This window comes from Aulostomus chinensis, chromosome 18, assembly GCF_037954235.1.
Source record: "Aulostomus chinensis isolate RoL2024-O1b breed Wild chromosome 18, RoL_Achi_v1.0, whole genome shotgun sequence".
NCBI lineage: Eukaryota > Metazoa > Chordata > Actinopteri > Syngnathiformes > Aulostomidae > Aulostomus > Aulostomus chinensis.
In genome coordinates, this window is record NC_141337.1 from 23,335,491 (window position 1) to 23,357,584 (window position 22,094).

A 22,094-nucleotide genomic window follows, 5' to 3' on the forward strand; every position below is an offset into this window, starting at 1 on the left:
TTGTGGTGAGTGCACGCACCACAACACAATCACAATCGACCATTTCCACCTTCCCTTACAGTCCTAGAGTCAAGAAAACACACCACTACTGTTGAGGCAAAGTCAGGTTATTTATTCACTCACAATCCCTTAATTGTTTGCTGAGATTAACTGCTGTCTCTCTCCTCCACAGTCACTGGGTCTGAACCAGAGCTGCTCAAAGGGGCGGGGTTATATAGGCAACAGGAAGTAGCCATCTGCACTTCCTCTGCACAGGTGTGCAAATGGTGGGGCATACCATATGAGAAGCCAAGTATTTAGGCAATTAGTTGTTTTTTGTTATGATTTTGGAGTTTATTTCTTTTGTGCGACGGGTAGTGTTTTGTATGAGTTTGTTCTTGTTTATAAGGTCTTTTGTAGATGGCCTTTTATGTGTCGTTTCCCCTTTATTATGTACTTTTGTTATCTGCCAGGTCATTATGGTTTGGTCCAGAGGGAGGGACTTGGCGCTTAAAAGCCACTGGCCACAAAGGCTCAGGTAGTCAGTCTGGGGTAGCTGCAGGCCTGAGAAGGCATATGCCCAGCTATATTTCTTATATCTAGTTTTTTCCCCTGCTTCTTTATTTTTGGCTATCCTAGTTTTTTTTCACACTTTTTGGTGAAATAAAACACCTCAATCTGCTTTAGTGACTCCAGCCATTTTTTTTCTGCATTGAAGAACCCACAATTCTTGTAACAGATGGATAGATGGATGGTTGGATGGTTGGATGGATGGATGGATGCATGGATGATGGCTGGATGCATGGATGGATGGACTGTCTTGGTGGTGAGTGCAGGCAGCAGCATTTCTTCGTGCCAACAACATTCAGTAATTAACAGTTTCCATCCTCCTCTGACGAGCCGCTGCCATACTGACAGCTGCCTGATTCATGTGCTTCTCCAGGACTGCAGGAGGCCATCAATTTGATGTCCATCAGTAGAATTTTACCATTGAATCCTTCCATGAAGTCCTTGCTGCTCAGGGAAACAGGAACACTGGGCTCAGCAGAGCTGCAGCTCTCTGTCAGTCTGGCCACTGTGCTGAAGAGGAACCTGGGCTTGTTCTGATTGTCCTCTCTTCATGCTGAGTCGTAGGCTGCTCCAGGTTTACGTGGGGCTTTCCTGTCATTTTTGAAGCTCTCTTGCCAGATCACGTCACTCTTCCAGTTTTGAGGCCAGCCATATCCTCTCCAGCTTTGTGTTTGTTTCAGCTGTTGAATTGCAGAATTGTTCCATGGTGCTTGTTTCCATTGTTTTGTTCAGAAAACCTGGCAGGAGGAAGTTTAAATTTGAAAACGTAGCCAAAGGAACGAGTCAACTTTTTCAAACATGTCACCTTCACACACTTTAATTCTGGTGCCTCCACATCTGGGCCTAACACTCGCCCTGAACTTCAGATTTGAACACTTAAACAGCACTCGGGTCTTTGTACGTACACAAGAGTGACTAAGCTAACAAAGAGGTCTTTTACTGGCCACTTGAACTCGTCCTACCTGATACAGACCAAGGCTGAGAACAGTGGAGGGCAGTTTCCACTGTCACTCATCCATTTACAGCTCAGACTGACACTCAACACAGAGAAGAAGTTTATAGTTCTATGTTCCAATGTTACATTGTTATTCAAAGGGCACCAAACTTCTGCTTAGAAAGCTTTTGTTTTTGTCCTTGATCTTGATCCTGACTTGCTTTCTTTCAATAGTTTTGCTCAATTTGGAAAAGATGTCTCTGTTGTTGGTCAGGCAGGAGAGCAGCTGCCCCGACCAGCAGCAGCTCACCCTCCTACCTACAGAGATCTCTGACAGTCGTTCACAACCGTGCAGACCAATTCCAGCTCTTGAGATCTCATCAAGCTTTGATACGGTGAGGCAAAAGCCAAGAAGGACTTTGAGATCAACTGACTGTTTCTCAGCTGCATGTGAGATCCTGTTTGTGACGCCAGTTTGGAGAGGAAGTTTCCTGGGTGTGAGCTTGTGAAAGGAGAGCTAAAGAGACAGCAGGTGTGTGATGCAGAAGAGTTTATTTCATATTCAATCTACATACAAGCGTCTGAACCAGCTGATAAAACCTGAAGCTTGGAGCTGCCTGGGGAACTGAGCCTCAGTGAATCAACCTCCACCTGAACAGGCTCTGAAGCTTCCCGGTGCACCTCAACACTCCTTTTCTGGGTTAGAGTCCAGCAAGGACCCACTCCAGTACGTCGTCTTTCAACTGATGACCTCGACCCCCTAAGCCACGTTCCAGCATCTCCTGGTGACGGCTGAACTCTGGAGGGAAGAATTCACAAAGATGTCACTGACATTCATGCTGGCCTGTTGAATTTATATGTTCTTGAAATTAACCTTAAAAAAAGAAGAAAAATAATCAGTATTTTGTGATGTCATCAATATGGCTGTTATTGCTTTTGGGCCATATCACCCCGTGAAGTGTGATCAACTTTGAGAGAGAGAAGGAAATATGACTGAAACAGTTCTGAGCACGTTCTCTCATAACCTGCAGTGCTGTGCTGAAGCTCAGGTTCTATGTTCCTACCTGAGAGTCTTCAGTCTCCAGCCAGGATCCTTCAGTCCAGCAGACAGCAGCTTCACTCCTGGGCCTCCTGGATGAGTGAAGCTCAGCTCCAGCTCTCTCAGGGGGGAGGGGCTGAACCTCAGAGCTGAGGCCAAAGAAGTAAAGCCTTCCTCTCTGACCTGAGATCCTTCCAGACTGCAGTTAAGAAAACATAGTTCCCTTTACAAAATCATATCAAAAGAATCACACAGACACCGACAGTCTTCACTAAGATGAAGTGGGACGTTCATTGTTGATGTAAGAGTCTGAAGCTAAAGGGGTGTCGTACAGCTGGGCTGTCCTACTGGCAGTTTCCTCAGTCACAAAGCTGACAGGCCAGAGTAATCGATCACAAGCAGGTATGCTAGGTTGATTACTCCTGTCTGTGCTGCTGACCAAGGTTCTGGCAGGAGGTCTGGGGTTGGTCCCTGAGCACTTCATGCTGCCCCTCACTGCTCCACAGAGGACGGTTTAAATTCAGAGGCAACATTTCACCGTCCAATGTCCATGGAACAATGAAGGACTTCTTCTTCTTCTCCTTCTTCTGATGTTCAAGATGAACTGTTGGACAAACAACTGTATTCTGTCCATCTGGTCTCACTCCCTCAGACACACCAGCAGCTGATTTGTCAAGTTCATACTGTCGAACAGCAACAATGGAGCCTCCCACCCGGCCTCTGTTTAGACTTCCCTCTTGTAAACTGATTTGCTCAGTCAGATTCCTGTCATTTCATTGTCACGTCCGTGTGCAGGCTGGTCTTGCTGAGTCATGCCAGACACAACAGGAGAGCAACTTCTCACGTGCCTCTGATCAAACGCTTCCATCCATCCGTCCATTTTCTACACCGCTTATAAGGGCTGTTCCTTAAGGGTCGTGGGGGGGGGGGGGGGGGGGGCTGAAGCCTGGATCAAACACTTCTTATTCTCTGTTATTCTTGAATCTGCCAGACATTCATACTTGAGGATGAACCAATACAACAGGAAAAAGCCTCTCCTCCACTGCGTGGGTTACCAAGGTGACAGGTCCCCACCCACATCAGAGAGAGGCGGTGATGACACCAGCACCAGAGATATTCAAGTAGAAGTGCTTGGAGCCGCTGCACTAAACAGGAGGACAACTCTGAAGAAGAGGATGGCTACACTGCAGCATTTTTAATGGAGGCGGCAGCAAACGCCTGCTCCTCACTGGAAAAAGAAGCTCGCTCAGAAAAAACCAACTCAGTGGACTCAGGCACTCCTGGAAAAGTTGTCTGTCACTCCTGGCGTTAAACTCATGCTGGTACGTGGTGACCACTGAGGGAGATCTGGTCATCAAGTCCACTTTACTGATGAAGCACACAATCACAACAACAGTTCTCTCATGAGCCTTTGCAAACTTAGCAGGTCCAGAACTTCTCTTCCAATTCATTGTGTTTCAAGAGACCCACAATTCCCCATGAGAGTAGAAAGGTGATTTTGCATGACTTTATGTCACATTGAAGTTGACCTTTGACCTGTCAGAAACAAAATGTCATCTCTTCATGCTATTAGACATTTATGTGAAAAAGACTTTGCCAGAGGAGTATAAATGTTTGAGTTGTGGGAAAAACCTCCCAAACAGATCTGTGCTGCCTCCTGGTGGACATTTCTGATAACTGCTAGTGCACGTGATTAACTTGAGGTTTCTGAATCCTTCTTCATTGATCACACCACATGAAGCTGAGCACACGTTGTCTAAAATCACGTTCTTTTATACGTGCTGGGAAAGTTGTAGGTGATACCTCATTTGCACATTCAAACATATTTGAGAACATTTTCAAGAACTTCAGTGAAACATTTCAACATTCATTTTGGTGAAGTGGAAGTCACCGTTGATCCCTCAAAGCCTTCCAGAGATACGATGTTGAGGAGAATGGGACGGACGGACGGGTGGAAGGAAGGCCTGAAAACACATAACAACCATGACTGTCATCGGCGTGGGGGCGTGGTCAGATAAGAGCTGTATTCTGACCTGAGAGCTTCCAGGCGACAGTGTGGATCCTGCAGTCCAGCAGACAGCAGCTTCACCCCTGAATCCTGCATCTGGTTGTTACTGAGGTTCAGTTCTCTCAGACGAGAGGACTGAGAGCTGAAAACTGAAGACAGAACTGAACAGCTTCTCTCTGAGAGGTTGCACTTCACCAGCCTGAAGAAGAAATGGAAACATTTGAAAACACATCTGTCAGCGATGAAAAATGTTCTAATTTTAAGGTCAAGAATCACGGAGACATTATTTATATATGCCTCATTTTCTTAGTGCAGATCATTTAAGACTTTGACAGAACACTTCAATTGTCATTTTGATGAAATGGAAATCACCGTTGATCCCTCAAGGTGGTACTGAGATGGACTTGATGAATGGATAATGATGTCACATGGAAGTTGACCTTTGACCCTGGGCTATAAAATGTGATCATTTCATGCTATGAGACAATTGAGTGAATATTTGCGAACTGTGTGAATCATTGAGTCACACCAAAAACTGTGCTCTCACAGTGACCTTTGACCTCCACACACACACACACACACACACACACACACACACACACACACACACACACACACACACACACACACACACACACACTGTATCCTGAGATCTGAGCACTGAAACCGTACTCAGAGCTGGTCTGTCCACAAATGTGGGGAGAAAAAGGTGTCCTGGGTCACACTGAAGCCTCATCAGCTGATACTCTTTGTTTAAGTGGAAATACCCCCTGCTGAGAGAGAGAGAGGGGCAGCGTCTGATCAAAACATTCTCATGTGGAGGCTCATTGAGAGAGATTATTGTTACTGCAGCTGCAATCAACATCTTGGGGAATTTGATGAGTTAGGAACATGCTGAGAAACACAACTGGTCTGGATCATGATCATTTCTCCCTCTTCTGCTTTTTAATTTCTGAATGACAAACATGATAAAAGTCCACCAACGGCACCGCTGCCTCAGCACAGCCAGCCACTTGTGATGGAACACATCAGGGTGGATGATCAAACCAGGTGCACACAGGGCCTGAGATATGATGTTGAGGAGAACGGGACAGATGGACGAGAGGAAGGCTGCTTTGAAAACATGACACCTCCAACGACGACTGTCACCGGCGTGAAGGTGTGACAAAGTGAGAGGTGTTGTCTGACCTGAGAGTTTCCAGGTGACAGTGTGGATCCTCCAGTCTAGAGGACAGCAGCTTCACTCATGAATCCTGCAGCTGGTTGTTCCTCATGTTCAGTTCTCCCAGACTAGAGGACAGACTACAACTCAGCTGGTGTTCCTCGGTGGGCGATGAAGAGGTGTGGCCAGGATCCAACACCATAGGATGCACTGTCTGTTCCAGGTCTTCAGCATGACGGAGTCTGCCGCCAACACGAATGAGCTCCTCCTCCTTATCCACCTCAGGTGACAAGGTGAGCAATCTGCTGCTGGATGAGACAGGTTTGCCTGCTTTCAGGAGCCACAGTTCTTCTGGGAAGCTCTCGCTGGGATCACTTGAGGATGAGGGTCTCTGCATTGCGGTGACCTTCAGCAGTGCAGTCCCTGTTCTGATCTGCCCCCCCATGCAGCTCCTGCGCTGTAGCTTCTAGCAGCTCCCTCCAGGTGTCACACTGCTTCGTGTTCACATCTGACGCACTGACTGTGGTTGCAGTGACACCACAGGAGATAGACTTCCGTAGCTCAGAGGCGTCGCCCACATCTTCAACACCAGGTTTGACAGGCCACTCTTGGAGGCTGGAGGAGGAACGGAGGCCCTTGGCAGGGGGGCTGGAGCCTATCCCAGCTGCCTTTGGGCGAGTCGCCAGTCCATCGCAGGGCCAACACATACAGATGGACAACCATTCCCTTCCACAGCCACACCTACGGTCAATTTCAACGTTTTTGGATGTGGGAGGAGGCCAGAGTGCCTGGAGAAACCCACCCAGGCTCAGGAGGAACATGCCAACTCCACACAGAGAAATCCCACGCTCAGCTCGAACCTGGAACCTTCTTGCTGTGAGGCCCACTGTGCTGCCCCCATCCCTCTCCCACTCTCAGCCAATCTTCACCCCAATCAGCCTCTACCACTCACACCTGTTCACCCCACAGGTTATGAAGCTTCCCCTGCCCTCCTCATTGTCAGATTGTTTCTCTGCTTTGTGAGAGTCTCCAGCACTTTTCTCCTGCTTGCTTTGCCTGTTGCCGACCCTGCCTGCTCCTGTTTCTGCCTCCTGTCTGCCCCTTTGGTAACATCCATGCTGACTTTTCCTTTGTTGTGTTTTGTAGAAGACCTTTTTTTTTTTTTGGACCTTTTTCCTTTCTTGCTCTGATTTTTGTTTGCAGCCCCTTCCCCTCTCACCTGCTCCCGTTCCCTGGTGGACGTGCTTCTGCATCAGCCAAGCTTTCCCAAGTTGCTCAGAAAGCTCTTTTGCATTTTCCTTCACCAATGTCTCGTGTGTTGCATTTGGGTCCATTTTAGTCCTCGTTTCACATTAATTGTCAATCAAAGGGGATTAGTGTCAGATTCACTCGTGCCTCAATGATGCAACAATGAGATTAATATCCACAATCAATCATCTGTTCATTAAAACCTGATTTTTCTTGTGTCAACACATTTCTTTTAAAATCAACAGGAGTTGTCATGGAATCTGGTTCTGTCTTTCAATGGTATGATAGCAGTTGACAGCGTAGGAGCTCGTAGCTTTGAGTTTGGTGCTCACATAACACAGCAGCTTCAAACAGAAGCTTTTCTTGTTTTGGTCAAGTGAAGGGTTTGTTGTCCCAGAAAAACATTCACTGTAGTTGGTGAAACTCAAATGTTTACCATTTGAGTAAAACTCTGTAATTGTACTGATCAGTACAAGGAGCAACCCAGTCTTTGTAGGGATTAGGGTTGGGATTCATTAGGATTTGAATGATTCCGAATCCTTACCGAATCCTTCAAAATGGTCCGAGTCCTTACCGAATCCTTCAAAATGGTCCGACTCCTTACCCAATCCTTCAAAATGGTCCGACTCCTTACCCAATCCTTCAAAATGGTCCGAGTCCTTACCCAATCCTTCAAAATGGTCCGAGTCCTTACCCAATCCTTCAAAATGGTCCGAGTCCTTACCCAATCCTTCAAAATGGTCCGAGTCCTTACCCAATCCTCTGACTGAATCCTACATTGTATCCATGATACCTGCTACCAGACTATTAAATATCAGATCTCTGATGCTGAAAACTGAATTGGTTAATGAACTGATATCTGACAATTGTACTGACCTGCTCTGTCTCACTGAAACCTGGCTGCTTGTTGATGAGTATGTTAGTCTAAAAGAATCCACTCCTCCCAGTCACATTAATACTCATATTCCTCCAGGCTCTGGCCCAGGAGGTGGAGTTGCTGCCATTTTTGACAAAAGTTTAGTTATAAATCCCAAACCCAAAATAAGTTTCAATTCATTTGAAAGCCTGATTCTCAGTTTGTCTCATCCAGCCTGGAAAACTCTACAGCCACTCTTATCTACTATTGTGTACCGCCCTCCTGGTCCTGACTCTGAATTCTGATCTGAATTCTCAGAGTTTCTATCAGTTTAGTTCTCAAATCAGATCAAGTCATGATTGTAGGTGACTTCAATGTTCATGTGGATGTTGATAACCACAGTCTGGTGCTGCATTTCTCTCTCTTCTAGACTCACTTGGTTTCCATCAGTCTGTTCATGAACCGACTCACCATCACAACAACACCCTTGACCTCGTCCTAACATGTGGAACTGAAGCTGAACATCTAGTTGTATTTCCACAGAACGCTTTTATCAGACCATCAATTAATCGCTTTTGAATTTGCACTCATCAACGACACTCCACTCAGGAAAACGGTGTTTCCAGATGTTTGTCTGATCAGGCCACAGCTGGATTTAAGGAAGCGATTCCATTGGCGCTAAATTCAGTGTCTTGCCCCATTGTTACAGAGGACACTGTTGTCAACCTTAGTCCCTCCCAAACTGATCATTTTATCAAGAGTGCAACAGGCACCTTAAGAACAACTTTGGACTCAATTGCCCCATTAAAAAGAAATCTATAAATCCAAGGAAACAAGCACCTTGGTACAATTCAGAAACCAGACAGCTTAAACAAAAAACCCAGAAGTTAGAGAGAATATGGCGCTCCTCCAAACTGGAGGAGTCTCATACAATCCGGCAAGACAGCCTTAAAAGTTACAAGAAAGCCCTTCGTATAGCGAGAGCAGCCTACCACTCGGCACTCATCGAGGAGCAGAAGAACAACCCCAGGTTCCTCTTCAGTCCTGTAGCCAGACTGACAGAGAGCCACAGCTCTACTGAACCAAGCATTCCTGTTTCCCTGGGCAGCAAAGATTCTACGGACTTCTTTAATGACAAAATTGTCCTTATTAGAGAGAAAATTCACCTCCTCCTGCCATCAGCTGACAGCATGGCACCTATAGCCTCAGAAGCCTTCGAGGCTGCTGGAGGACCAGACATGCACTTGACAGTTTTTCTACCGTTAGCCTTGATGAGCTCAGTTCAATCATTTCCTCCTCTTAACCATCCACCTGTCTTCTCGACCCCATCCCAACCAAGCTACTTAAGGACTCTCTACCCCTCGTTAGCACCTCTCTCTTGGACATGATCAATGTGTTGCTGGTATCTGGTTACGTCCCACAGTCCTTTAAAGTGGCAGTAATTACACCCCTTCTCAAAAACGCAACCCTGGATCCAGGAGTTTTGGCCAACTACAGACCAATATCAAGTCTTCCATTTCTCTCCAAACTTCTGGAGAAAGCAGTTGCTCAACAGCTCTGTGACTTTCTCCACAGCAACAGCTCATGAGAGGATTTCCAGTCAGGGTTCAGGATTCATCCTAGCACAGAAACAGCACTTGTCAAAGTTACCAATGACCTCCTAATAGCATCAGATGAGGGACTGGTCTCTGTGCTGGTCTTATTAGATCTTAGTGGACCAATCCTCGTCACCCTTTATCTGCTTCCTCTTGGTCACATTATTAGGAAACACTTAATTAGTTTTCACTGCTAAGCAGACGACACACAGCTGTACGTATCAATGCATCCTCATGAAATAAATCAGCTGACTAAACTGGAGGCCGTCTAAAGGAGATAAAAACTTGGTTGACCCATAATTTCCCTCTATTAAACTCAGATAAAACTGAAGTCATTGTCCTGGGCCCAAAACACCTTAGAGACACCCTATCTCATGAGACAGGTACCCTGGATGGCATTACCTTGGCCCCCAGCACGACCGTAAGGAACCTAGGAGTTCTCTTTGATCAGGATCTGTCCTTTAATGCCCACATGAAGCAAATTTCTAGGACTGCTTTCTTTCATTGACAAAACATCGCTAAGATCAGACACATCCTGTCTCAAAAGGATGCAGAAACACTAGTCCATGCCTTTGTCACTTCCAGGCTGGATTACTGCACCTCCCTCCTATCAGGCTGCACCAATAAGTCCCTAAAGACTCTCCAGCTGGTCCAGAATGCTGCTGCCGCGTGCTGACAAGAACTAGTAGAAGAGACCATGTCTCTCCTGGACTGGCTTCTCTGCATGGCTCCCTGTCAAATTTAGAATAGAATTCAAAATTCTCCTTCTAACATACAAAGTCCTCAACAGTCAGTCTCCTTCATCCCTGACAGAGCTCCTAGTCTCCTATTATCCAGCCAGAACCCTCCACTCCCAGGATGCAGGGTTACTTATGGTTCCTAGAGTTTCTAAAAGTAGAACGGGAGCCAGAGCCTTCAGCTATCAGGCTCCCCTCCTGTGGAACCGTCTCCCAGTTTCGGTCCAGGACACAGACACCCTCTTGACCTTTAAGAGCAGACTTAAGACCTTCCTTTGCTTCTTAGGCTGGCCCTTAGATATGCTGCTATGGGCTTAGGCTGCTGGGGGATCTCCCATGGTGCACTGGGCTTCTCTCTACTCCTCTCTTCCCTCTCTACCCTCCTATATGCAGTGTTGGGGTAGTTACTCAAAAAGAGTAATCCATTACACATTACTAGTTACTTTTAAAAAAGTAATCCCTTACTTTACTTAGTTATTCGCTGCTGAAAGTAACTAGTTACATTACTAGTTACACTACTTTTGGATTACTCCGCAATATCACCTGAGCTGCACCTAACTTGATTGCCAATGAACAACATATAGTTAGAACTTTATTACTGCAGTGCCCAGATCAGCACAAATGTGTATTCTAATGAGGAGGACATACACAAGATCTCTCTTTGATGCACTTTAATGCAACAAAGCTGTAAAATCACTTTACAGGAACATTTGCCAAAAAAGGCTACAAGACTTGCTGTATGCAAAATGTCTCAAAATAAAATTGGGATTAAAGCTTTCACTCTAATCTTAATTCACTCGGTAAATGTCTGATTCTGTTTCCATGAGGTGAGCATCAGCAAACTGAATTTCTTTACAACAATATAACATTCACTTATTAAATGTCTGTTTGTTTCCATGAGGTGAGCATCAGCAAACTGAATTTCTTTACAACATAACTTAAAAGAAGTTGTCCTTCCAACCACCCAGTGCAAACAAAGTTTGTTTAAATTATATCATTAAATGAAATAAGACAATGGCTCTCATCACAATATCAGACAATGAATGAGGCTTCAATGGAAAATAACTTAACACTACATATTAAGTGTAATTTGTAATTATGTGAACTACAGCTTTACAGTAATTTTTTTTCTTTAACAGTTTTTATTGATTTTCATATATACTGGACATACATTGTTTACAGCATAGATTGCATTATCAACAAAAGAACCCGTTCCCCATCCCTCCCAACTCTCCCTATCCCTCCCTCACAATTGCCCCTGGATAGTCCCAATTGTAGTTTTCTAAAAAAAAAAAAAAAAAAAAGGAAAATATTAGTAATCATATTAATTAATTAAAAAGATTAATCAAATGAAATTAAAAAAAAAGAAAAAAAAAGAGAAAAAAAAGGAAGGGGGGGGGTCACCGCCACACAGGTGTTATTACTCCAGTTCCGCAGCTCGTTCAGTCTGCTTTATTCAATGGGATTTGCAAGCTTTCATAATACTCTAAAAAGGGAGTCCAAGTCTTATTAAAGTTTTGCAGAGACCCTTTGAGGGTATATCATATTTTCTCAAGCTTCAAAAATTGCATAGTGTCTTTAATCCATCTTGAGAAGCTAGGAGGAGCATGGTCTTTCCAGGAGAGGAGAATGATTCGTCTAGCGATCAGGGAAGTGAATGCAATGACTACACGAGGTTTGCCTCTAAGAGTATAGGTTTCAGGAATAAATCCAAATAAGGCACACATGGGGCTGGGAGTTATGTCTTTCTGAAACATTATAGTATAGGCATGAAAAATGTTAGCCCAAAATGTGCTAAGGTTGGGGCAGGACCAGAACACATGTATGAAGTCTGCTGGTTGGCTCTTACAGTGAGGGCATGAAGGGTCAATATTAGGGAAAATTTTTGCCAGCCTAGCCTTGGTCAAGTGTGCTCTCAGAACTATTTTAAGTTGAATCAAGCTGTGCTTAGCACAAGGGGAGGACGTGTGTATTAGGTTAAGCACTGTCTTCCATTGGTCATCTGTCACTTCCTTTCCGAGATCATCCTCCCACTGTTTTCTAATATCTTGCAAAGAATGAGGGACGATGTTGCAAATATTTTTGTAAAGAATTGACATTACACCTTTTTTATATGGGGACAATGATAGGATAAGATCAACTGTGTTGTTTTCCGGAAGATCTGGGAAAGAAGTCAAGTTTTTCTGAACAAAATTTCTAATTTGGAGATATCTAAAGAAATTAGTTTTTGGCAAATCATATAGCTGAGAAAGTTGAGAGAACGATCCAAACTTACCGTCAACGTATAGGTTGTAGAGCGATTTAATACCCCTTGAGGACCAAACTGCGAATGTAGAGTCAGTGAGAGAGGGTGGGAAATTATGGTTGTTCTCAACGGGGGAGTGTACTGATGTTGCTAGTAATTTGAAGTGCCTCCTAAATTGGAACCAAATCCGGACTGAGTGATAGACCACTGGGTTAGTACGAAATTGGTTTTGGGGGGAGGGGGGCGATGGGGCACATATTAAGGATCTTAGATTAAATTGATTACATGCATACTCAGTTTGCACCCAGGTTTCACCTTTGTCAGGTAGGTCACCGTCGATCCAATGTAACATCTGCTTAATATTACATGCCCAATAATAATACATAAAATTAGGTAGGGCCAAGCACGCAAATTTTTTTGAGCTCTGGAGAACCTTTGTTTTAATTCTATGTGGTTTGCCATTCCAAATAAATGATGTTATACACCCTTCTAATGATTTAAAGAATGATTTTCTGATCATTATGGGAATGTTCTGAAAGAGGTAGAGAAATTTTGGTAGGACAATCATTTTAACGAGGTTAATTCTACCTACTAGAGACAGTGGGAGGTTCTTCCATCTGTCCATATCTTTTTTACATTTCCCTAATAAAATACCAAAGTTCTTTTTGAAGAGAGAAGAAAAAGTTGGTGTAATTTCAATCCCAAGATATTTGAAGCCTTTGCTTACTGTTTTAAATGGAAAATGAGATGTAGGGATTAGAGAAGCCATCCGATTAAGAGGGAACATTTCACTTTTTTCATCATTGACTTTGTAACCTGAGACTCTCCCAAACAGACTTAGGGTATCAAGAATGACAGGAATAGATTTTAAGGGGTTTGAGACATATAAAAGGAGATCATCTGCATATAATGATAACTTGTATGTGAGGCCGCTTCGTTCCACACCTAAGAAGTCCTTTGACTGTCGAAGAGCGATGGCTAAAGGTTCAATTGCAATGGCAAAAAGTAGTGGTGATAGGGGGCAGCCCTGGCGTGTGCCTCTACCAAGAGAGAAATATTCGGATTGCTGTCCGTTAGTGATGACGGAGGCAAGAGGGTTGGCATAGAGGAGTTTTATCCAAGAAATAAAGGAGTTTTCAAATCCAAATTTTTCCAGTACTAGAAGCAGATATTGCCATTCTACTCTATCGGACGCTTTTTCGGCGTCAAGCGAGATCACCACTTCGGGAGGGGAGGAAGGCGGGGAGTAAACTATATTAAGGAGCCGTCTAATGTTTGAGCTAGAGTGCCTATTTATAATGAACCCAGTTTGGTCTGGCGAAATTATTTGTGGTATAACCTTCTCCAATCTCTTTGCTAATATTTTGGATAAAATTTTGTAGTCAATGTTTAGTAAGGAAATAGGGCGATAGGAGGCACATTGGAGCGGATCCTTGCCTGGTTTTGGTAGCAGGGTTATTGCAGCTTGTCGCAAGGTTGGTGGAAGATGACCAGATGACATGGATTCATTAAACATTGTTTGGAGCAGTGGGCACAGCTGGAGTGCAAATTTTTTATAAAATTCTGAATTATACCCATCCGGGCCAGATGCTTTGTTGCATTTTAAGGATTTAATGGCTTCTAAAATTTCAGTACTAGTGATCTCAGAACCCAATACCGAGCTCATACCGGATGGAACAGAGCGAAAATTTAGGTTTTCAGTGAAAAAGTTAACTTGAGAGAGGTTGTCATCGAATTCAGACATATATAAATTGCTGTAGTATTGTTTGAAAGAGTTGTTGATTCTGACATGATCTGTAATTATTTCACCATTTGTGCTGTAAATTTTGGGAATAAGCCGGGACGATTGGGCTTGACGAGATTGTTGTGCTGGTAATTTGCCAGCCTTGTCCCCAGACTCGTAAATATTGTATCGAGCTTTTGTAATTAAGTATGTAGCTTTGTCTGTGGAAAGTAAGTTGTACTCTGTCTGTAGTCGTAGTCTCTCTTTAAAAAGTGCTGGGGTAGGGGAGGTGGGGTATTGACTATCAATCCGTGCGATCGATTGGGAGATATCATTAAGTTTGGCGATCCTGATTTTCTTTGCCCTAGAGGAGTATTCGATTATTTGCCCCCGGAGATAGACCTTAAGGGTCTCCCAAAGGGTTGAGTGGGAGATTTCTGGAGAAGTGTTGGTTTCAAGAAAAAATTGAATCTGAGAATAGATGTGATTTACGAAATTTTCATCAGCTAGAAGGAGAGGGTTAAGTCTCCATTTGTGAGAGGGCCTAGAGCAGTTTGGTCAAGAAACACGAAATGAGACCGCACCGTGATCAGAAATTGTAATACTGTGGTAGGAGCAATCGCTAACATTTCCCAACAATCTATTATCTAAAAGAAAGTAGTCTATGCGAGTATATGTGTGATGGGAGTTAGAGAAAAAGGAAAATATTTTTCTATCATTAAATTTAAATCTCCAAATGTCTGAAACACCGTTTTGAGCAATGAAATCATTTACAACTTTAGCAGATTTAGTCAGAGGTTGAGTCTTGTTTGAGGACCTGTCTAATACAGTATTGAGTACGCAGCTAAAGTCACCCCCTATAATCAGATTGTAATTATCGTGGCAGGGTATGGTGGAGAATAATTTATTGAAAAAATTGCTATCGTCATAGTTTGGGGCATAAACATTGACAAGGATAACAGGACTGGCAAACAATAGGCCAGCAACAATAATAAATCTACCATTCGTGTCTGCAATCACCTCCTTAGCTTGGAAGAGGATGTCCTTATGTATGAGAATTGCTGTCCCCCTGGCTTTGGCATTAAACCGTGAATGGTATACCTGGCCAACCCAACCTCTCTTCAGATAGTTTATGTGGGTATTTTTAAGATGAGTTTCTTGAAGGAAGACTATATCAGAATTTAACTGTTGTAAATACGAACCTATTCTTTGTCGTTTGACCCAAGTATTCATACCTTTGGCGTTTAATGACACAAAGTGGATTGGCTGATTTTGCCTGCAGTTAGATGTCATATCTTATGAGGAAATGAGGATATATATGGTGTAGGCAGTGAAGGCTGGGGCAAAAAAAAAAAAAAAAAAAAAAGAGGAAAAAGAAAAGAGAGACGTCTCTCAAGGAAGGGGCATGGAGGGCACGACCAGTGCTCTCAACTACCGTTGCTAAGAACAACTGACTAACACTAACACAAGAACTCTGTTTACACTTAAAATACTTTACAGATTTAAACATGAAACTGTGCAAAGGCATTACAGGGCTTATTAATAATAAACCATTGTGACTTCTGTGGAGCGTTTCCACGAACAGATATTCATAAAATATATCTGAGTCATAAAAATGCTTATATAAAAGTAAAAATAAGTAATAACAGACAGGATAACAGTGACAGCCTGCTAACAGCCTGTAACATTAATATTCCCGAGAATGAACATAGGACGTTTGTCACACTTAGATTATGGCATGCCTATATAGCCTATAGCCTGCGTTAGAAGGCAATGTAATGGCTTTCCGTGGCATTACAATACTGTCCAGTAACTCACTACTTTTCATAAATATTTCATGGAGTTGTCGGGGTGTGGGATGTGTCCGGCTGTTTATTAGCAAGAAAGGAGGAGACCTCACCTGGCGAGAGAAAAGTCATTTTTTGTCCATGTAAACCCGGCGTTTTTAAGTTGTGACTTGACCGTGAGGAAAGCCGCCCTCTTCTTCGAGATTTCAGCGCTGTAGTCGGGGTACATGTGAACCTTGGCTCCGCGGAATGTGAGCGGTCCGGCCTCCCTCGCTAGTCTCATGATGCGTTCCTTCGTCTGGTAGTGATGGATCCGAGCGATAAATGGACGCGGACGGTCACCCTGTTTCCTCGGGATGGCGACACGATGAGCCCTGTCGACCGTTGGGGGGGGGGTCGGGAAAGCCTCGGGACCAAATATTTCCTTAATGAATGTCTCCATGAAGAGGGTGGGTTGAGTTCCCTCAGCCTTCTCAGGTATGCCGATTATTCGGATGTTATTGCGCCTCGATCTGTTTTCCAGGTCATCCACTTTAAGTCTGAGTGACTCGTTTTCACTGGACAGGGCTGAGCAGGTGGATTCGAGGGTGGCCAGCCTGGTCTCCATCTCGTTAAGAGAAGCTTCAATGTCGTTTATTGTTTCTTCATGCCTGTCGATGGTAGCCCGGTCAGCGGAGAGCTGTGTGGAAAGTTTAGCTATAATGCGGTCCTCCATTAACTTCAACAATCTTTCCATGTCCGCGAGAGTCAGTGGCGCATTGCTAGCTGCTGGTAGCATGTCTTGGCTAGCTTGCGTTCCGTCCTCGTGGCTTTTGTTCGGCTGCTCTTCGGCTGGCTGACTCTGCTTTTTGGTTGTTTTCCCCATGGTTTAATGTTTAAATATATGTTTGCACAGCTTGACTGTGGTGATAAAGAGCAAATCTTTAAATTTTCAAGTTTTAGTCCGGATTTAAACAGAGCTCTCCCGGTTTGCGACTTACTCCTCCATCCGTCAAACCGGAAGTCTACAGTAATTTTTTTTCATCCTACTCGACATTCTCATCAAAGAAATGGTTATACCTCAGCAGGAGGAGTCTCTCAAACCGTTTGTCGGACAACCTGCTCCTCCTGGGAGTCAGTACCAGGCTGCCAAGGCTAAAGAGCCTCTCAACCGGTGCACTAGAGGGTGTGGCTGTGTTGTACTTCAGTGATTCAGTCTTTATTGTGGGGAAACGGTGCAGGATCTCCATCTCTGACCCCGACTGCAAATAGTCAATGACTTCAGTTTCATGGTTGTAGGGGGCTGGATCCTCCTCATCAAAGTCAAAAAGGTCATCCTTACTTGTGCTGGAGGCGGGTGTCTGAGGTGCACGTACAACCTGCTTGTCGTGGGGGTAAGCACGGCATTCAGTGATCAGCAATGTCTTGAAGGCATCTCTCCTCTCTTCTTCTTTCAGCCACCGCATTTGAAACCTTGGTAGTGTGACAGCAGCAAGGAGAGCATCTTTGCTGTCCAGCAGCAGCTCAAATCCTTTCTTGATGGCCTGCAAATACGATGTGGAAAGATTTGATGAGCTTGGCCGTGTACAGTATAATTTGCAATAGTATAAGATTCATCTACTCAGCTGTAGTTGCCATGTGAGTAAATGAGGGATTGTGACATATCTGTGGATTCACTTCAAAAAGTTTAAAAATAATTATGAATTGACATTTTATGGTGCTTCATGTAGTGTACATTCACTTAGTAGATTTTGTATATGTATGTGATGTCCACATGAATGGACTTTTTATTTATTCTATTATCTTAATAATTAGCTGTTAGTTAACTCTGATGCAATTACTTTAAATTTGTGCTGTCCCTGTAAAAAAAAAACAATAAAATAAATTCAGACATCAAATTCATAAAAGAATGCTTTTGACTTTCCAATTCAAGATTATTAAAACATACATACCTGTACTATGGCATTAGGCAGGCCTGCTGTCATCTGGGAGAGCCCATCTTGCAGTGCCAGTGTCCTTGACATCAGAATCTCCAGTGTTGGCAGGAGACTGCCATAATCGCAGTTATCTTCGCCTTGTAATATGTCCAAAGCCACTGTGAGTGGTTTCATGACTGTGCAGGATTCCTGAAGGAACTGATATTCCCGTTCAGTGAAGGCTTTCATTTCTAGTCGACTGCAGAGAGTGTTCAACTCTGACATGGGAATGTCAATGATGCGGGACAGGGCATCATGGAGGGAGTTCCATCTCGTTGTTGTAGGTACTATGAGTGTTCTTTTGCACACTCTCAACAAGTTCAGATGCCACAGTAGAACGGCTGGTTTTATTCCAGAGGGCAGAACACTTCCCAGTTGCACTTCTGTAAACAGATTTGGACTCGGAGTTTGCTGTGAGCCACTTGTCAGCATCATTACTCGAAATCAAATTCAGTTATTTAGATAGCGATAGACAGATAGATAGACAGATATTCAGTAGCGGCCTCCTCACCTGTCTTCTGCTTAGGATGTTACGGAAACTCGGCGATTCCACAGTCGAAATAGGCAGCATTTCCTCCACGATGTATGCTGCTACAAGCCTCTGTATCTCAACTTTTGTCGATACATGTTGTTGAAAATCAAGCCTCGTCTGCTTCGATGGTGTCGGCATGTTTTCCTCAGCGTCACTCGGGGTCCGTCCTTTAGCCACTAGCTTGGTGTTAGCATGTTGCCGATGTCGGTGCTTGGACAGATTTGAGGTGATGTTTGAGGCAGTGGATAGTTGCTTCTGGCCAGGGCATAATGTACATTTTACAGTCACATTCTTCGCCTGTAGCGCAACAAATTCGAAGTAGTGCGCGTATCTCCACCCGTCAAAAGACGTCCTGAGCGGCTCTGCCATCATTTCTTCTCCACCTTCATGAAATCGCGCTCCGGTCACGAGGTCACGTAAAATCACGTTCCTGAGGTCAGACAAGTGTTGCGGAGCCGTGAACATGCATGAAAGGGATGTTGGATTTTTTTTTCTGTCCTCGCGCTCTGCATGTAGCTGAACAGCTTAAAGTAACTAAAGTAACGTAATTTTTTTTGTCTAAGAGTAACTTTAATGTGATTACACAAATTACAACTGTAACGCGGTACATTACTGCGTTACTGGCGAATGTAATCCCGTTACAGTAACGCGTTACTTTGTACCGCGTTACACCCAACACTGCCTATATGTGTCATATATAAATCATACTCAAACGTATCACTAACTCCTCTTCTTCTCCCCTCATCCCAGATCCTGGGTGCTGCTGGAGGAGGCTGCAGACCTGAAGAGGCTCCAGCTGCCACCCGTAGCTCCACCTGCTCACGTCCCCATCTGTCCATCAGTCTCTTCCCTTTATCACTCTCTTTATCTCTGTCCCTCTCTTTCCTTCTGCATATCTGTCTTCCTCCATTGTCTGTCTTTGTCTCTGCCCCGCTCTCCTGCTCTCTTTCCCCTAAGCGGTCAAAGCAGAAGGCCGTCCCCACTGAGCCTGGATCTGCTCGACGTTCCTGCTTGTTAAAGGAAGGTTTTCATCGCCACTGTTCCAGGATGTGCTGCTGATGGAGAATTGTTGGTGTAAATTCAGTGAAGGAGTGAGGTACTGGACCTGCTCTACTTGGAAAGAGTCAGGAGAGAACTTTTGTTGGGATTTGGCGCTAAATAAATACAACTGACTTGACTCGACTTGACATACTTAAAAAATTATATCGTCCATCATCATCTTCCGCTTATTCCTTACTCAGAAGGGTCGCGGGGGGCTGGAGCCTATCCCAGCATCGACGGGTGAGAGGCGGGGTTCACCCTGGACAGGTCGCCAGTCCATCACAGGGCCAACATACAGAGACGAACAACCATTCACACTCACATTCATACCTACGGTCAATTTAGAGAATCCAATCAGCCCAGTCCCAAAATTGATGTCTTTGGATGGTGGGAGGAGGCCGGAGTACCCGGGGAGAACCCAAGCAGGCACGGGGAGAACATGGAGACTCACACAGAAAGATCCCACGCCCGAGCCGGGACTCGAACCCGGAACCTTCTTGCTGTGAGGCAACAGTGCTGACCACTGCACCGCCGTGCAGCCCTAAAAAAGTACATAATTAACACAAATGCAATCATACCAATTCAAAAACTTGATTCTAACTTGCACAGTACAATTAGAAGATTTGTGTAAAGAAATGGATCAGACATTTAGGTTGTTGGGAGCATGAATAAACTTAACAGTTCTTTTGCAAGGGACTTACCATATCTGCTTTTTCTGGATGAATCCTAGACTGTTCTTGGCTACTGAGAGCACTCTGATGGTGTTGATGACAGAGGTAGGACATTCGGTTCCTTTAATGGATTCGAGTCCTTCTAGGTCACTCGCTTAACAGATCCGGGTTAACGGGTCATTTGAGTCACTTGAGTCAGTATCACCAAGACCACAATCCTAGATGACACACAGCCTGTGAGTGACAGCTGTCATAACCCAGCTCTTAGGCCATGACAAAACTGGGCAAAGACAAGCGGCGGACGGCCGTAAAGTAAATATTTATTTAAACAAGGTAATCGACTGAAGTTAAACAATACAAAAATGGAGTGTGGAAGTCAGTCAGTTCAGCAGTGTAAGTGTGGATGTGTGGAAAATGAAGTGCAGGGTGTTGTGGGTGAAACCAAACAAAAGACAAACCCAAATCACAGCTGCCCGCTGAGATGCGACCAGGTAGAAGAGAGAACCAGAACTGCTGCAAGTTGGCCCGTTTCTATTTCTATTACTCAGATAAGTCAGTTGGTCACCAAGGCCAAGGCCTCCACTTGCTCCCTTGACCCCATGCCCACAGCTCTGGTCAAGGGCTGCCTCCCGTCTCTCAACTCTCACATTATGGGCATTGTCAATGCATCACTCTTGTCTGGTTCGGTGCCCATCAGCTTGAAAAACGCCTCTGTCTCTCCCATCCTGACAAAGGTCGGCTTGGACCTCACTGACCTTGGACACTATCGACCAATCTCCAACCTCCCTTTCATCAGTAAGACACTCAAGAGAGCAGTTGCCACCCAGCTCCACCATCACGTCCACCAATGAACTGCATGAACCATTTCAATCTGCCTACAAGACCCACCACAGCACTGAGACAGCCCTCATAAGGATCACAAATGACTTCCTGAGGGCTGCGGATTCTGGCATGCTGGTCCTGTTGGACCTTACTGCTGCCTTCGACACAGTCTCCCACTCCATTCTTCTGACCCGCCTTTCCACCCATGTTGGACTCACTGGTACTGCTCTGTCCTGGTTCCACTCCTACTTGTCTGACAGAAAACAGTTCATCACTATTAATGGATCCAGCTCTCACCCTGCCCCCGTCGACTACGGTGTGCCACAAGGTTCTGTCCTTGGCCCCCTCCTCTTCATCATCTACAAGCTCCCACTTGATCAGATCATCCGCCATCATGGTTTAAATTCCCACTGCCATGCTGATGATTCCCAACTGTATCTCAGCACATCACCATCTGCCCTGCTCCCCCTACAATTTCTTATAGACTGCCTGCATGAAATTAAATCCAGGATGACCACCGACCTGCTCCAACTCAACAGCCAGAAAACGGAAGTCATTGCCATCGCTCCTAACGCTCTGCTTAACAACGTTTTGGATCTTGTCCTCTCAGTGGATGGTGTCTCCACCTCTCTGTCCACGTAGGTCTGCAACCTTGGTGTCATCCAGGATTCAACCCTTTCATTTGACTCACACATTAAATCTGTCACCAAATCTGCCTTCTTCCACCTCAGAAACGTCTCCAGACTCCGGCCATCACTCTGACTCTGTTGCTGAAACCCTCATACACGCCTTCATCACCTCACGTCTGGACGATTGGAATGCCATCCTCCATGGGATCACCAATAAAACTATGGACAGGCTTCAACATGTGCAAAACTTGGCTGCCAGGGTTCTCACCCACAACAAACCCTGGCAGCACATCCCCCACCCCCACTGGCTCCCCACCAAATACCAGATGACCCTCAAACTCTTCATCCTCACCTACAAATCTCTGCATGCACTGGCCCCTCAGTATCTATCCCACCTCCTTCACGTTCACCATCCCTCATGGAACCTGCAGTCTGCCAACCTGGGTCTCCTGACCGTCCCCTGCACAAGCAGACGCACCTTTGGGAGCAGGGCCTTCAGTGTGGATGCTCCCACTCTGTGGAATTTGCTCCCAATACATCTGGGCGAGGCCCAAACCCTGG

At 44.8% G+C, this 22,094-nt stretch overlaps 1 protein-coding gene, 1 long non-coding RNA gene and 1 pseudogene across 4 annotated transcripts; 1 reads left to right on the plus strand and 2 right to left on the minus strand.

Annotated features, from left to right (window-relative positions):
• Positions 1-2,055: 2,055 nt before the first annotated feature.
• On the minus strand, positions 2,056-5,618 carry LOC147245805 (uncharacterized). Its single transcript, XR_015110009.1, has 3 exons — positions 4,556-5,618; positions 2,548-2,721; positions 2,056-2,282 (listed from the first exon to the last, which is right to left on the minus strand). It is a non-coding gene; the product is annotated as an uncharacterized LOC147245805 (long non-coding RNA).
• Positions 5,619-7,726: 2,108 nt separating this feature from the next.
• Positions 7,727-10,446, plus strand: LOC147245806 (uncharacterized; annotated as a pseudogene).
• A 5,891-nt stretch (positions 10,447-16,337) lies between these two features.
• On the minus strand, positions 16,338-21,833 carry LOC147245807 (uncharacterized). 3 transcript variants are annotated; one of them, XM_086184748.1, is made up of 3 exons: positions 20,113-21,833; positions 17,815-18,800; positions 16,338-17,406 (listed from the first exon to the last, which is right to left on the minus strand). In XM_086184748.1, exons 2-3 carry the CDS (start codon positions 18,271-18,273, stop codon positions 16,909-16,911), a joined length of 957 nt encoding a protein of 318 aa, XP_086040874.1. In that variant the 5' UTR covers positions 18,274-18,800; positions 20,113-21,833; the 3' UTR covers positions 16,338-16,908. The 3 variants fall into 3 exon arrangements, with proteins under 3 accessions (XP_086040874.1, XP_086040875.1, XP_086040876.1); XM_086184749.1 differs by lacking the exon at positions 20,113-21,833 and adding an exon at positions 19,152-19,329; XM_086184750.1 differs by lacking the exon at positions 20,113-21,833 and having other exon boundaries at positions 17,815-18,221; positions 18,350-19,329.
• Between the last annotated feature and the right edge of the window lie 261 nt (positions 21,834-22,094).